General features: G+C 46.5%; 1 protein-coding gene across 2 annotated transcripts in view; it reads left to right on the forward strand.

The window, feature by feature from the left end:
- mfsd14a2 (major facilitator superfamily domain containing 14A2) overlaps positions 1–15988 on the forward strand; it is a 96446-nt gene that overhangs the window by 32041 nt on the left and 48417 nt on the right. For both annotated transcript variants that reach the window (XM_070859562.1, XM_070859561.1), the window contains exons 2-4: positions 11017–11112; positions 12624–12686; positions 14892–15019. In XM_070859562.1, coding sequence (XP_070715663.1) covers positions 11017–11112; positions 12624–12686; positions 14892–15019 — 287 coding nt within the window. The remainder of the gene's footprint in view (positions 1–11016; positions 11113–12623; positions 12687–14891; positions 15020–15988) is intronic.

Genomic DNA, 15988 nt, shown 5'->3' on the forward strand with positions numbered 1-15988 from the left:
CGGTCGCCGGAGGAAGACCGTGTTCGAAGACCAGGCCCTCAAATCTGGCACCAAGCTTATGGTCTACAGGGCTGTAGTGATACCCGACCTCATGTATGGCTCAGAAACGTGGACCATATACAGTCGACACCTCAAATCGCTGGAGAAGTGCCACCAAAGCTGTCTCCGCAAGATCCTACAAATCCCCCGGGAAGATAGACGCATTTTCGATCAGTGTCCTCGATCAGGCCAACATCCCCTGCATCGAAGCACTGACCACACTCAACCAGCTGCAGTGGGCGGGCAACATTGTCCGCATACTCTCCCAAAGCATGTGCTCTACCCAGACCTCCTACACGGCAAGCAAGCCCCAGAGGGGCAGAGGAAACGTTACAAGGACACCCTTGATAAAATGCAACATCCCCACCGACACCTGGGAGTCCCTGACCGAAGAGCATCTGGGAGGGCGCTGAGCACCTCGAGTCTCATTGCCGAGAGCATGCAGAGTACAAGCGCAGGCAGTGGAAGGAGCGTGCGGCAAACCAGGCTCCCCACCCACCCTTTCCTTCAACTGTCTGTCCCACCTGTGACAGAGACTGTAATTCCCGTATTGGACTGTACAGTCACCTGAGAACTCACTTTGAGTGGAAGCAAGTCTTCCTCGATTCTGAGGGACTGACGATGATGATGATTGTTACATGGCAGCATGTTGCTTTCAGCAGTTTTATAAAATAAATGTTCATTTAGTTCCACCACCACCCCCCCCCCCCCCCCCCCCCCCAAACTCCAATTCTTTTCTGCTTCTGTCCCAGAGGCACTGGCTTGTGCCAGGACCTTGTTCAATGGAGACCAGCTGAAGTGTATGCCCAAGCTTTGAGTGAATGTAACAGTGAGCACAGACTCCACGGGGATTGAGCCTGGGACCTTCTAACATGTGCGGCTTGCCACTAAACTAGACAGCTCATTCAGCAACGCTGACATTGTGAATTGATAGAAATGTTTAAAAATGGGTGTTTGTGTATGAAATGGAACGTGTGATTTTTAGCTGTTGAATATGGAATGGATGTCGCTCACAGAGATCGTCAGCAGAAATCATCCAGGGGTTAACTCGGTCTCCCCCCCCCCCCCCCCCCCCCTCCACTCCGTGAGATTGTGTATTTGGTGACTACGCACAGTATTGTCTGTTTACTTTCTGCAAATGCTTCAGTCTTGGGTGGAGTGAGCATTGTGCTGATCAGTTACAGCCAACAGCAGGTAGAATTTTATTTCCCCCTGCTTGTTTTAAACCCCTTCCTCCCCCTAAGGTAGGTGGGGGTGAGAGGCTAATTGCAGAATGCTCGGCACTGACTACACTCGACCAGCTCAGTTGGACGGGCCACATTGTCCGCATGCCCGACACAAGACTCCCAAAGCAAGCGCTCTACTCGGAACTCCTTCACGGCAGGTGTTCCCCAGGTGGGCAGAGGAAACGTTTTAAGGACACTCTCAAAGCCTCCTTGATAAAGTGCAACATCCCCATAAACACCTGGGAATCCCTGGCTAAAGAGTGCTCTAAATGGAGGAAGAGCATCCGGGAGGGCGCTGAGCACCTTGAGTCTCGTCGCCGAGAGCATGCAGAAATCAAGCGCAGACAGCGGAAGGAGCATGTGGCAAACCAGACTCCCCACCCACCCCTTCCCTCAACCACTGTCTGTCCCACTTGTGACAGAGACTGTAATTCCCGCATTGGACTGTGCAGTCACCTGAGAACTCTGAGTGGAAGCAAGTCTTCCTCGATTTCGAGGGACTGCCTATGATGATGATATGATATGCTGGGCAATGTTCCAGTTAAGTTGTGTGGCCGTGCAGCGGTCTGGAGGTCCCGCACATGCTGCTCACCGGCTTTACCATGGTCATAACCGCACACGTGTGAAAAATTGAATGGGCTGCGCAGCCTGTTAAAGGCCCCATGCACCCAAAGAAAATTCCAGGGAGCATGGATGCTGGGTGAGATCAGCCAGCTCCGCTCAGAGATCAAACCAAGACCTTCTGGATCGGTGGCTCAGTACCAGATCACCACAGGATTGGTTTCATAAAGCGTCAAGCTGAATATGTTCTTACCCAGATGTAGTAGCTTCTGTTATGAGAGCTCTAACATCTTGTCTGCAGGAACACGAGAGCTTTTTGTATCAAACTTTCCTTCAGGACTAATTGAGGTTCTGTAGTTGGACAGAAGTTGGAACAGTTTAAATCCAAGTCTACCGGAATGATTCTTTGTGTTGGGGTGGGGGGGATGGCCAGGATCTGCCTGGACTTTGCAACGATCAACCGGGACACTGGTCGATTTCGTAATACTACTGAAATATTTTGTCGAAGGGGACAAAGGTTATGATGTGCCAAGAAAATTAGAAAATTGTCCACATTTAAAAAACTATGCTCCTATTGCAAATGTATGTTCTTAAAAAAAAAAAATACTTTTTTATATTTAAAAAAAAAAGTAGCTTTATTGTTGAGCAGTATTGGAACCGAGGAAAACCAGATGTTGGTATCTCTGGGATTTCACCGAGGCGTAACAATACAAAATTTCACATGCATACTAAGTCTACTATTTGAACTGCGTACAACTAGATGATAGATTCTATTCTCCCAAACTTGGATTGTGTCTGGGGAGAACATTTTCCTCTGTAAATAGGGTGAAGTGCTGGTGGGTACTGGTCTGTTGCTCGCGATGGAAGCAGTTTAACATGATTCCTACAAGAAGCATCAACAACAGCATCTACTTGCTAAACTTGAAACTCTGTAAACTTGTGCTCATCCAAAGCTCTGCTGTCCGTGTGCTAACTCGCACCAAGTCCTGTCACCCAGCTCGCTGACGCTTTTCATCCTCGTTTTCAAATGCCTCCATCATATTGCTCCACCCTATCTCTCTAACCTCCTCCACTCCTACAACCCCCCGAGATCTCTGCGCTCCTCCAACTCTGGCCTCTTGCGCATCCTTGATTTTCATTGCTCCACCATTGGCGGCCGTGCCTTTAGCTATCCGTGCCCTAAGCTCCAAAATTCCTTACCTAAAACGTTTTGCATCGCTGACCCTCTCTCCTCCTTTAAGATGCTCCTTAAAACTTGGTTGTTTCAACACAATTTATAGAGCGCGTGTTGCTCCTTTTTCCCTCTATGTCTATTACTTTACACTTGTCAACAATCGATTTGTTCTGCCAACATGTATATATTTTGCCCAATCCATTCTGTAATTTCTGAACTGCCTCAAGTACACTGCCCCTCTTAGTTTGGTATCGTTTGATAAATTTTTGTTAGGCAAGAGTTCTAAGGGTTACAGAGCCAAGGCGGGTAAATGGTGTTGATACAAATCAGCCACAATCTAATTGAACAGTGGAACAGGCTCGAGCGGCTGAATGGCTTCCCCCTGTTCCTGTGTTGCTTCCTATGTCTGCAGATCTGATTGATGTTCATTGAGGTTGAGATTAGAAGGTGAATTTGGCCAGGCTTTATCTAGCGGCACAGTATAGAGGTGAACAAGTTGGAAATCTCCGAGCGACTATAAAAGTGACTGATGTGAAAAATGTCAATGGTGCTTTTCTGATCATGTTGATGCCCTCTTGCACCACATTTTATTGTTACACTAAGTTTTGCGATCTGACAGATGAGACATTTCTTCACTCAGAGGGTTGTGAATCTTTGGGATTCTCTACCCCAAAGGGCTGTGGATGCTGAATCATTGAGTATATTCAAGGCAGAGATCGCTAGACTTTTGGACAGGGGAATCAAGGGATATGGAGATCGAGCGGGGAAGTGGAGTTGAGGTTGAAGATCAGCCGTCATATTGAATAGAGCAGGCTCGAGGGGCTGTATGGCCGGCTCCTGCTCCAAATTCTTCCGTTCTTGTGTTCAATCAAACTGTGAATAGTGATGGTTGCTGTTAGTTTTATTTCAGTAGTTTTGTTCTCCAAAAGTTTTATTGAATCTGTCTCTGTGCTGGTTCCTTTATTGGAACTGCCTAAACTGATGCTAAGAGTTTGACAGCTTTATTTGTATTGTTTGTTTCTGTTTAAAGAGCAAGTGTCCAATCTTAGTTTAAACAGAAATGGCCTGGCTCCGTATTACCTGTGAACTCATTGGTGGAGGATTCTGGCTTCTAAACAACTGTGTACATAAATGTGGTCCGAGTCATGTCCTTCAGTGCACTGTACCATTGCTGGTGCCTGAGAGCTACTATAGTGCGTGTGCGGATTCCTATTTTTTGGATATTTTTTGACCCTTGTAAAGGCATTTTTGTGTCCGCTGCTTGCTGGCTTTGATAAATGTGTTCATGTTTTGAAATGTCACCCAGTGACTTTTTTTCCGTGCCAATTTCCAGCACTGTAGTATGGGAGTAAAGTATGAAGAGGACTGGCTCACGCATAGCTCTTTCACCTCCTTGAGTTCCAATCCAGGTTAGGTTTGACCGATGGAAGTCTCCTCTCTCTGCCTGATGTGGGGGTTCCATGTGAAATGACTGGTGGCAGCTTTAGCCGAGTTCCCAGTGGGCTTGGATTGCTGCACAAAATTGCTGTTAACCTGACACTAAATTTGCCATCTCAGACCACAGGATGGCTGGTCTGGGAAATGGGAAACTGTAACACTGGTGCATTAGGGGATGATCTTCTGAACTTGGGCCTGAAGTGGCTCCCCCTGGCTGGAGAGTTTAAATGGCCGACCCCTTATTCTGAGACTGAGATGAGACGGAATTTCTTCACTGAGGGTTGTGAATCTTTGGGATTCTCTGCCCCAGAGGGCTGTGCATGCTCAGTCTTTGAGTATATTCAAGGTCGAGATCGATAGATTTTTTTGGACTCTAGGTGGATCAAGGAAAATGGGGATCGGGTGGGAAAATGGAGTTGAGGTTGAAGATCAGTCGCGATCTTATTAAATGGCGGAGCAGGCTTGAGGGGCCGAATGGCCGACTCCTCCTAATTCTTGTGTTCTGAAGCACATTGTTAAGGTAGCTTTTTTTAATGATTCTTGTAGTCCTTCAATTTTAATTGATTTCTGATCTCTATCTATTGCGTCTTGAAACCAGTTCCTTTTTTTAATGGAATATGCTTGTTCTGTACCTTCTGCCTTTTTAAATAAACACTCCTTGTTACTCTTCAGACCTACGTGGCAATTTCTCCTCTCACCTCAACCAACTCACTCATATTTCTAATCTAATCTCTTTTTTTTAATCCTGACTTTTTCCTTTTTCTAGTTATATATTAAACCTAATCACTATTGTGGTCACTGCTCCAACATTGGCTCATCTGCACGATCAATTTCATTTCTAATCCGATGTAGCAAAGCCGCTGTCCTTGTGGGCCGACTAACCTGCTGCATGAGGAAGGATTCTTGTACGAGTCTGAATGAATTACCCTTTCCTCCCCATCTCTAGTGGATAATTAAAATCTCCCAGAACAATAATGTTATTATTCCTACCTTTCCTTCAGTCTCCTCCCAGTTTATAACCAGGTTGGTCATATATTTTCCAAGCCCCTCTTTTTCCTCACCCCCACCCTGTTTAAATACTCTGTCACTTCCCTACATGACTTGACTATTCCAACGCACTCCTGGCTGGCCTCACACATTCTACCCTACGTAAGCTTGAGGGCATCCAAAACTCTGAGGCCGTGTTCTAACTCGCACCAGGTCCCACTCGCCTATCATCATAGTCCCTCGAAATCGAGGAAGACTTGCTTCCACTCTAAAAGTGAATTCTTAGGTGACTGAACAGTCCAATACAGGAATAACAGTCTCTGTCACAGGTGGGATAGATAGTGGTTGGAGGAAAGGGTGGGTGGGGAGTCTGGTTTGCCGCACGCTCCTTCTGCTACCTGCGCTTGCTTTCTGCATGCTCTTGGTGACGAGACTCGAGGTGCTCAACGCCCTCCCAGATGCTCTTCCTCTACTTAGGGTGGTCTTTGGCCAGGGATTCCCAGGTGTCGGTGGGGATGTTGCACTTTATCAGGGAGGCTTTGAGGGTGTCCTTGAAATGTTTCCTCTGCCCACCTGGGGATCGCTTGCTGTTTAGGAGTTCCGAGTAGAGCGCTTGCATTGGGAGTCTTGTGTCGGGCATGCGGACAGTGTGGCCTGTCCAACGGAGCTGGTCGAGTGTAGTCAGTGCTTCGATGCTGGGGATGTTGGCCTGATTGAGGACGCTAACGTTGGTGTGTCTGTCCTCCCAGGGGATTTGCAGGATCTTGCGGAGACATCGTTGGTGGTATTTCTCCAGCGATTTGAGGTGTCTACTGTATATGGTCCACGTCTCTGAGCCATACAGGAGGGTGGGTATTACTACAACCCTGTAGACCATAAGCTTGGTGGCAGATTTGAGGGCCTGATATTCGAACACTCTTCCTCAGGCTGCCGAAGGCTGCGCTGGCGCACTGGAGGCGGTGTTGAACCTCGTCATCGATGTCTGCCCTTGCTGATAATAGGCTCCCGAGGTATAAAGCCTACCTCTTGACCAAGGGTTTGGCCGCCTACTCTAGTGCCGCCGCCTTTGACTCGGTCTCAGTTTTTGTCTGATTGCACTCCTGTAAGCACGCAAGACCATGAGGTGATTTGAAAACTGGGATAAGGACCTTGATTTCTATGTACAGGGGAACAGGCAGCCACTGGAGCTGGGGTGGTGGGTGTGTAGGATTTTGTGAGCTGGAACTTGGAGCCACAGGAATAAAGTCACAATTTGAACATTTTCATTTTGGTGCAGTTGATGCTAATTGTTGCCTATTTAATTGTCCAGAGTGGGAAATTCCATTTCACAATTACTTCTAGTTTTATATAGAATATAAGAGCAGGGAGACAATGCTAAAACACTAATTAGGTCACATCTAGAGCACTGTGTACAGTTCTGGTCACCACATTACAGGCAGGATGTGATCGCACAAGAGAGGGTACAGAGGAAATTTATGAGAATGTTGCATGGACTGGAGCATTTTAGCTATGAGGAAAGATTGGATAGGCTGGGGTTGTTTTCTTTGGAACAGAGGCTAAGGGGAGACTTAATTGCGATGTATAAAATTGAGGGACCTAGATAATGGATAGGAAGGATCTATTTCCCTTAGCAGAGAGGTCAATAACCAGGGGTCATAGATTTAAAGTAATTGGTAGAAGGATTAGAGGGGAGTTGAAAACTTGTTTCACCCAGAGGGTGGTAGGAGTCTGGAACTCACTGCCTGTAGAGGCAGAAACCTTTATTGCATTTAAAAAGTACTTGGATGTGCACTTGAAGTGCCGTAACCTACAAGGCTGTGGACCAAGAGCTGGAAAGTGGGAATAGGCTGGATAGCTCTTTTGTGGCCGGCACAGACACGATGGGCCAAATGACCGCCTTCTGTGCCGTAAATGTCAATGATTTTACGATACTTTTTGGTCTGATTGTAGGTCTGAGTTTACTTACCTGGGTTCTGTTCCGTTCGGTTTAGGTACAACTTCAATGAAGATTGATCTGGCTTCTTGTTTGGCAAGCAGTAAAGTTGCTGATGTTTGAGTAACTTCTAGTTGTAATAACTTAGTGTCTCCGTATCACGGTGTGTGAGCTGAAAACTTACAAAACTGCTCAGGCCGGGAAGCTATTTGAGGGTTAATCTGGGATTCATTGATGTGAGGGGAGGGGAGGGGGCTTGCCTCTTACAGAATGCGGTTCCATAAGGAGTGTCCTGTAACGAGAAAATAAAAAGTGATTCAAAATTCCAGCGAATAGTTTTAGCAGAAATAAAAAGTTCAGTTGGCACATGGGAGACTGTCATTTTTGACGACCCCCCCACCCCCAGCGATGGGCTGTGCTGATCAATTCAAGGGAATGAACAGAGAGCAGCTGTCTTGTGATTGAGTCAGCTGCTATGTGCATGAGCCAATATTTTGCACTTATTTGACTCGATTCCCTGCACTGTGTTCGACAGAAGGATGTTGACTTTATTGCATCGACCAAGCAACCATTTTTTATGTACTTTGTCATCCGTTTACACTGGTTACAAACATAAGAAATAGGAGCAGGAGTAAGCCACAGAGCCCCTCAAGCCTGCTCCGCCATTCAATAAGATCATGGCTAAACTTCTACCTCCAACTCCACTTTCCCGCCCGATCCCCATTGCCAGACATATGTTTGCTGCTAAGAATGGGAAGCCTGAATTTACTTGAATCACAGCTTAGTCAAACTGTTAGCATTAGCAGAGGGTACATTCAACGCTAACTAACATTGATGCGTCGCGTTTTGGCCGCCTTCTAGCGCCACAGCTATAGAATCTGGAGCTAAGGGCCAGGCTTGACGCACCGCAGTGACATTCCTAGAAGAGGCAGCCTTATTCAGCTGCATCTCGGCCAGTTCAGGTTGTGACGTCTTCCTTCCACTCCCACAGGTTGAGCATTGGTGCCGAGCTGAAACCACTTCTAAAATATGTAGCAATCCGTGTTCACGGTAATTTTTTGGGGGTGGTGTGTGGCCCCTTTAAGGGTCTGTGTGGCCCATTCAAATTACCGCACATGCACGTTTTTGCCATTGAGCAGCCTGCGTGAGACCAGATCGCTGCGTGGCCGCTCAGCTTAATGGGAACATTGCTTAGTGTCTGCGATTGACTGCAGCATTAATATTTCATTGCAGAGAAAAATCACTCTCCATGTAACATCAATTTAGGGAGGCTGTATGGAAAGTTTGCCATTTGGACGTGGTGACTAGTTCCTTTTAACTTGGAATTTTTCTGTTACACATTTTCAGACTGTTGCACAAAGCACTGTGGTTATTTGCTGCTTTTCTCAATAATTCAATAACTGTAACTGACCACAAGATAGGGGCAGTCGGAGTCCATTCAGCTCCTTCAATTAGATCACGGCTGACCACTGCCTTGGTTCTGTAACCCTTAATACCCTTGCCCAACAACATTCTATCCATTGCAGTTTTGACATTTTTCCCTAGTCTCAACAGCTTTTTGGGGGAGAGAGATCCTGATTTCCACTGCCCTTTGTGTGAAGAAGTGCTTCCTGACATCACCCTGAACGGCCTGGCTCTAATTTTCAGGTTGCACCCCCTTGTTCTGGACTCCCCCCACCAGATGGAATAGTTTCTCTCTACCCTATCAATCCTTTAGTCATAAACACCTCAATTAAATCATCCCTTAATCTTCTAAGCTTGAGCTGGTCTCTGCAACCTCTCCTCATAATTTAACCCTTTTAGTCCCAGTAGCCAAATTTATTTGAAAATCCATATCCCTCCCCCGTTCTTCACGAGCAAACGGTCTGTTTTCTTCGAACGGTGAACCATGTAGCACTGGACTGTTTTACTGTTCACGCTGGTGTGGAGCACACATGCAAATAGCAGCTAAAAATAAACAGTTGTACAAGAAACGTTCCTTAAATATGAGCCATTTTTGCATGCGAGATATTATTGCGTGGGCAGTGTCAAACACAGAATTGTGAGGTGGAGACGGGACAAAACGCAGTCAACAAGAGAAACCGAGGATGAAGAAGAGGCTTTGCAATCACAGTTGACATTTTAGCTTAATGTGGGTGGAGCTGGGATGTGAAAAGCAAAGAACCATATAGGTTTACAGTACAGAAGGAGGCCAATCAGCCCATTGCGCTGTGCTAATTTTTACTAGAACAATCCAAAACTCATCGCACTGTCCCATTCTTTCCTCATAGCTACTTCAAGTATTTATCTATTTTCCTTTAAAAGGTCTGTTCCTCGACCACTTCCTGTGGCAAAGCATTTCGTGCTCTAACAGCCCTCGAAGAAAATTCTCCTCACTCTGGTGACAATTTCAAATTGACGACCCTTCATCAGAGAAAATATCCTTTCCTTAATAATTCAACTAACGATCTTAATTTAAAAAACATGCATTCAGTTTCTTAGCTTTCTCTACTTCAGTGCAATTAGTCCCAGTGTCTCAAGTCTAACCTCATGACTATAGATAGTTTCCATCATTGGCCTCGTCCTAGTGAATTTACACTGTAAACTTCACACAGTAATCTAACTGTAGCCTAAACCATATTTTGTACAAATATAATACTACTTCACTCTTAGACCTGATGATGATGACCTGATAAGAGTATGACGGCAGATTTCCTTCCCTGAAGGACATTAGTGAACCAGATGGGGTTTTAATGTCAATCTGCTAGTTTCATGGTCATCATAACTGTGCTAGCTTTTTATTCCAGATTTTTGATTAATTCCACAGCTGCCATGGTGGGTTTTGAACTTGTGTCTCTGGATCATTAGTCTAGGCCTCTGGATTACTGGTCCAGTAACATAACCACTATGCTAGTGTTGAGGTGGAAGGTCAGCCATGCTCTCACAAATGGCGGAGCAGGTTCGAGGGGCCATGGCCAATCGTGCTCTGAATTCTTATGTTCTTATGACTACTCTCCAACCAATCGGCACAATTTGCATCTTTAAGGAGCATTGGATAATTGTGGCCAGACCCCCTTGCTCCTTTCAACAACTTGCTTACATACCATCAGGCTATGACTGGCTGCTGGGCATTACTGGGAGTCTGACACCAGGAACGTTCCCTGTTTTTCCTTTTAAATAACTTGAGAGTCCTGTAATGTATTTGCTGCATAGGTTCTTTGCTTAAGAATTCACACCAACATATTGCTATTAAGAACTAGTTAGTTTATTAGCAAAGATTTAACAATCACACTACACATTACCAGTTCATCCACCAGGCTCACAAACACCTGCCTATTCTTGGATCCCCTGAACCTAACTGGCTGGGGTTTTATTGAGTCTTGTGAACATCATGTGACTGGCTAAGCCACTCACAACTCAACAGCTCTACAAACCTGTGAGCATCCTCTCAGGGGCATACATTACATCTACTTAACATTCCCCAAGCCACCCTCCATCAATGTAGCGCTCCTTCAGCCCTGCACTGGGGTGTTAAATTATGTGCTGGTATGAGGCTTAAACTTGACCACCTACCAACTGCGAGCAACTCTGAACCAAGCTGATGTGACAGTTGGAGTTATTCCTGATAATTGAGGCATTCCTTTGGATTAATTTTTAATGTTACTCTCTTCTGTTTTCAGCCGCAAGGGATCGGTGAGCCGAGTGTCTATCACGCGGTGATTGTCATCTTTTTGGAGTTCTTCGCTTGGGGATTGCTGACCACGCCTATGTTAACTGTGAGTACAATGTACACCATTAAGCTTCATTAAAAAGGTAACTGGTAACTCCCCACCCCACAACCCAATGGTTCAGTGAGTGAATCCACCACATGAGGTGAACTAAGCCATGTGCACTCGACAAGTCCGGCATTCCATCCCTCCTTTCTCAGCTGGGACACGGGGCCCTTTGTATTCCCTGGAAAAATCATGCCACTGCTTTCTGTGCTGTTACTCCTGCTGAAACGTGCGTGAGTAACCCACTAGCATTCACTGACCAGGCTGGTTACTGTGTGAGTGTTGACGGTGCCTGTGGACTGGTATCCCAGTGTGAAACTCCAGGACCGATGTGGTGAGGGGAGAAAACTGGAACGGTTAATTATACTCTTGTTTAACCTGCAATAATTTCAGAGTTTATTATCGGGTGTTTAATTCAAATGAGGCATAAATTTGCATTGATTTGAGGAGTATAAAGACTTTCCTTTATTCCCCCCCAGTCTTATTAATACAGTTTATTTTCAGCATTGGTGGCTACGTGTAACCAAATTGCTCCAGTGCAACTGCACGTGTTGGGCGCTCGTGTTTTCGGAATCTCTCTGTGCCGGGTGTAACACCCCCCTTGTGCCAGCTGGCAGGACAGGGGAGCTTGTAGCTTGAGATCCTCGCCCTCCTGGTCACTCTGCAGTGGCTCCCACTAGAAAGTGCCCTGTGAGCATCGTTCCCTGTACGCCGCACAGCTCTCTGTCAGTCCTCCGCAGCCCGGGACCGGCTTCTGCAACGTTAAAGTTCATGCATGCGCGAAACCGTGAACAGCCCAAAAAAGAATTACGGGACAATATTAGTGTTCGGGATGAGGACGCAATCAGTTGTGATGCCCCCCTCTCATGGCTTCTTGGAAAACGTACTGTCACACAGTGCTAAGAAAGATAGGGAGAGGAGAAATTTGGCAGTGGATGCGAGGGAAGGGGGAATAAATGCTTGAGGTAATATTTTGAAAGACTGTTATAATCTGGATGTATTGCGTTGCTTCACCTACCCTGCCCCCAGAATCTGTTTGCTCACAGATCTGTTGAGGAATGCACCTGTTCCTACCAATGCTCCCACTATTTCTTTTGTTTGGGGTGCGTGGCCCCTTTAAGAGACTGCGCGGCTCATTCACAATTTCGGGCCTGCATGATTTCTCCCATATAACAGCTGGTGAGAGGCCTGCGTGGGTCCTCCAGACCGCGACGCGGCTGCACAGTTTAGCGGGAACGTTGGTTCCCACTTCTGTGAAAGGAAAGGCACTTGTATATTACACGAGTGCCGTCCGCTCCTGACATGCCAGTCTCGTGCAACCGGTGGCAGCACCAAAGTAAACTAACGGCCTGGCCAGCCGATCTGGACACTGCTGCTGGCTGCAAGAGGCTCGTGCGTGGCAGACTGCGGCACCAGCGCAGTGTGAAAGTGGCTTACCAAAAAACTATCAATTACCTGCTGCCTCTGCAACCCTGCCTTATCATTTCTGCAGATAACATCTAGTTTTTCCTTAGGTTTTGCATCAGACGTTCCCTCAGCACACGTTTCTAATGAATGGACTTATTCATGGCGTGAAGGTAAGAGAATGCAATCACAGAGCCTGCACTAGAAGCAAAGTCTGTCGTCGTTGAGTTTGACTTCAGTGGCCAACACTGAGCCGCTCTTGCCTTCATTTGAAGAAGCAGCAGCTTTTTGTTGGCTTGCATGCATGGAATTCTGAAACTATTCTTGAAAGCACAAATAGGAAAGGAAAACAATGTGAGAAATCCGAGACTGTTGGAAGTACACAGCAAATTCAGGAGTGTGGGAGAGAAAAGGAACTTAATATTTTGAGTCTTGTTTCTTTCAGATGGTGCGTTATTTCAGCAGTTTGTTTTGGTTCAGTAAGAACATAAGAAATAGGAGCTGCTGCAGATCATTTGGCCCTTTGAGCCTGCTCTGCCATTAACAAGATCTTTGTAAGAGGCCTGTTTCGCCTGCCATTCGCTACAGTTGTAAATATAAACGTGCGGGCCCATCCAATTCCTGCAGCAGCAGACTCACTTTATTCCTGGTCTTGTGAACTTCTGCCAGATTCACCGACACTACTGGTGTCTGATGGAGAACGGCATTGGGTGGGAATGTAAACTGAGCAAAGTGGCACTTTGGCGGGGGGGGGCTTCAGCTTTAGAATGTGCTGCACTCCTAAAACTGGAGCAGCAGTGCTTTGGACAATCAACACTAAGTGGACTGATCACTTGCAATAGTGAATCACCAGCTGTGGTTCAGTGGGCAGCACTCTCGCCTCAGAGTCAGAAGGCCATGGGTTCAAGCCCCACTCCAAGGACTTGAGCACGTAAATCTCGGCTGACACTCCCAGTGCAGTGCTGAGGGGAGCGCTGCACTGTCGGAGGTGTTGTCTTCGGATGAGACGTTAAACCTAGGCTCAGGTGGACGTCAAAGATCTCATGGCACTATTTGGAAGAAGAGCAGGGGAATTATCCCCGGTGTCCTGGGGCCAAATTTATCCTTCAATCAGCATCACTAAAACAGATGATCTGGTCATTATCACATTGCTGTTTGTGGGAGCTTGCTGCGCGCAGATTGGCTGCTGCGTTTCCCACATTACAACAGTGACTACACTCCAAAAGAGTAAAGCACTTTGGGACGTCCAATGGTCGTGAAAGGCGCTATAGAAATGCAAGTCTTTCTTTCATTTCCTCTTCCTTGCCATCCAGTTACGATGTACGTCATCTGGTTGTTTTGTGTCACTGCATTTGGGGGTGAGTGGAATTTAATGTTGATGGTCCCCGGCACTGCTGCTCCAGTTTTAGGAGTGCAGCACATTCTAAAGCCGAAGCCGCCCCCCCCGGCCCCCCACCAAAGTGCCACTTTGCTCAGTTTACATTCCCGCCCAATGCCGTTCTCCATCAGGCACCAGTAGTGTCGGTGAATGTGGCAGAAGTTCACAAGACCAGGGATAAAGTGAGTCTGCTGCTGCAGGAATTGGATGGGCCCGCACGTTTATATTTACAACTGTAGCGAATGGCAGGTGAAACAGGCATCTTGTCACTGGCTGCGTTTTCAAAAAGTAAATGCGCCTTTAGTGTCGCTGGCAACGAGCTGCCTCGGTCGATGCAATATTAGTGGATGCACCATTAGCACACGGACTGCAACGCTTCAAGAAGGTGACCCACTGCCACCATCTCAAGCGGGTCTGGCGATTAGCAATATATGTCAGCCTTGCCAGCGATGCCCACTTCCCAGCAGAATTGTAACTAAAAGATGTTTGCTCTGTGAGGAAATGGAGAAATTCACTGCGGCTACTCAATCCTTCGGGTCATGAGAGGAGAGGTGGCAGCCTCACGGTGACCCTTTCAACAAAAAGCATTGTTTTCTTAAATTATTTTATTCAGGAAATTGGCTAATGGGCTTGACGACGCAAGCAATGAATTGAGCTGCAATTGTTGCTCTCCGGCACTTTCAGCATTCATATAATTTCAACCATTCCGAGTTTTGTCACATGGTCAGGTCAGTAAAGCTTCCCAGCAGTAACAGTTGGGGAGCGTACAGCAGGGCAGGCTGATAGCGAAGGATATATCAATGCTTCGGGCAAGTTTCCTATCTGTGCTCCTCTCAGATGCCAACTGACTTGCTGTATGCTTCTGGCATTGTTTTAATTTCTGATTTCCAGTATTTTTCTTTTGATGTCCAGAAAGCAGTTTCTCTGATAAAGCCATTGTGCATGTGCGTGCGACTGTGTGTGTGTCTAGTCGCTTCTAATGACTTGTTTTGGTCTGCAGGGCATATTGTCGTTCCTCAGCGCTCCTCTGATAGGAGCACTGTCGGATGTTTGGGGCAGGAAATCCTTTCTTCTCCTGACTGTGTTCTTCACCTGTGCTCCGATTCCTCTCATGAGAATAAGCCCCTGGTGAGTGTCTGCAAGTTGCTCTATTGCATTCCTTAACAAAGCAAAAACAGAAATGTATCCGTCCGTTGAGTGGGGGTTGCCAACCCTCCAGGATTGGCCTGGGGTTCCCAGGAATTAAAGATTAATCTCCGGTACACTGCTCTGAGCAGCCCAGGAGGAAAATCGTAAGGACATTAAAATTTGTGGGGTATTTTTCTTAAAAATTCATTGTAAAAGTATCGGACAGGGGGAAAAAAGGCTGTTTGCCTGACTGTCAAGAATCATCCAGTCGGGTAATGAAGAGTCTATTTGCTTTCCAATTGCCATGGGAAGGCGGGGCGCCATGTGTAAAGAGTTTGGGGGCAGGAGGTCATATGATGACACCTCCAGGAATATTTCCAACCAGAGTTGGCAACGCGACTGTTAAGACATGTTAGCGGATTTCTGAGCTGTAACATGGCCGTTAAGTTTGGTGATCTCTCCACATCTGACTTCAAGAATTAAAAAATAAAATGTAAAAATCACATTGTAAAAGTTTATCCTGCACTTCAAGCCGTTATGGTTGGCCATTAAACCCCTACCTGTTGCTTCACCGAGTGGTGAGATACAGGTTTATGCCTCATTCGCTTACGTCACAAGTTCCTGATCTCGTCCTCCCACCACCAGAGCCACGGTTTGCTGGTTAGCTACTTACTGCTAATTCATCGAGAGGTTAAATTATGAGGGAAGGCTGAGGGCGTTGAACTTGCATTCTGCGGGAAAGAGGAGACTTTGAGTTGACCTAATTGAAGTTTTCAAAATTGTAAAGGGAATTGAGGTTGAACCAGGTAAAATTGATCACTGCCTCTGGGTCCAAACACCAAGGGAAATGAGTGAAGAATGAGGAGGGTAAGAGTCAGAAGGGACGTCGGATGAAAGTTGTTCTGAGAAGGCATTGAAGCCCACGTTATAAGGGGGCGCGAATCAATTACATGTCTTTCTGGAGAAAGA

Source organism: Pristiophorus japonicus, chromosome 18, assembly GCF_044704955.1.
Source record: "Pristiophorus japonicus isolate sPriJap1 chromosome 18, sPriJap1.hap1, whole genome shotgun sequence".
Lineage (NCBI taxonomy): Eukaryota > Metazoa > Chordata > Chondrichthyes > Pristiophoridae > Pristiophorus > Pristiophorus japonicus.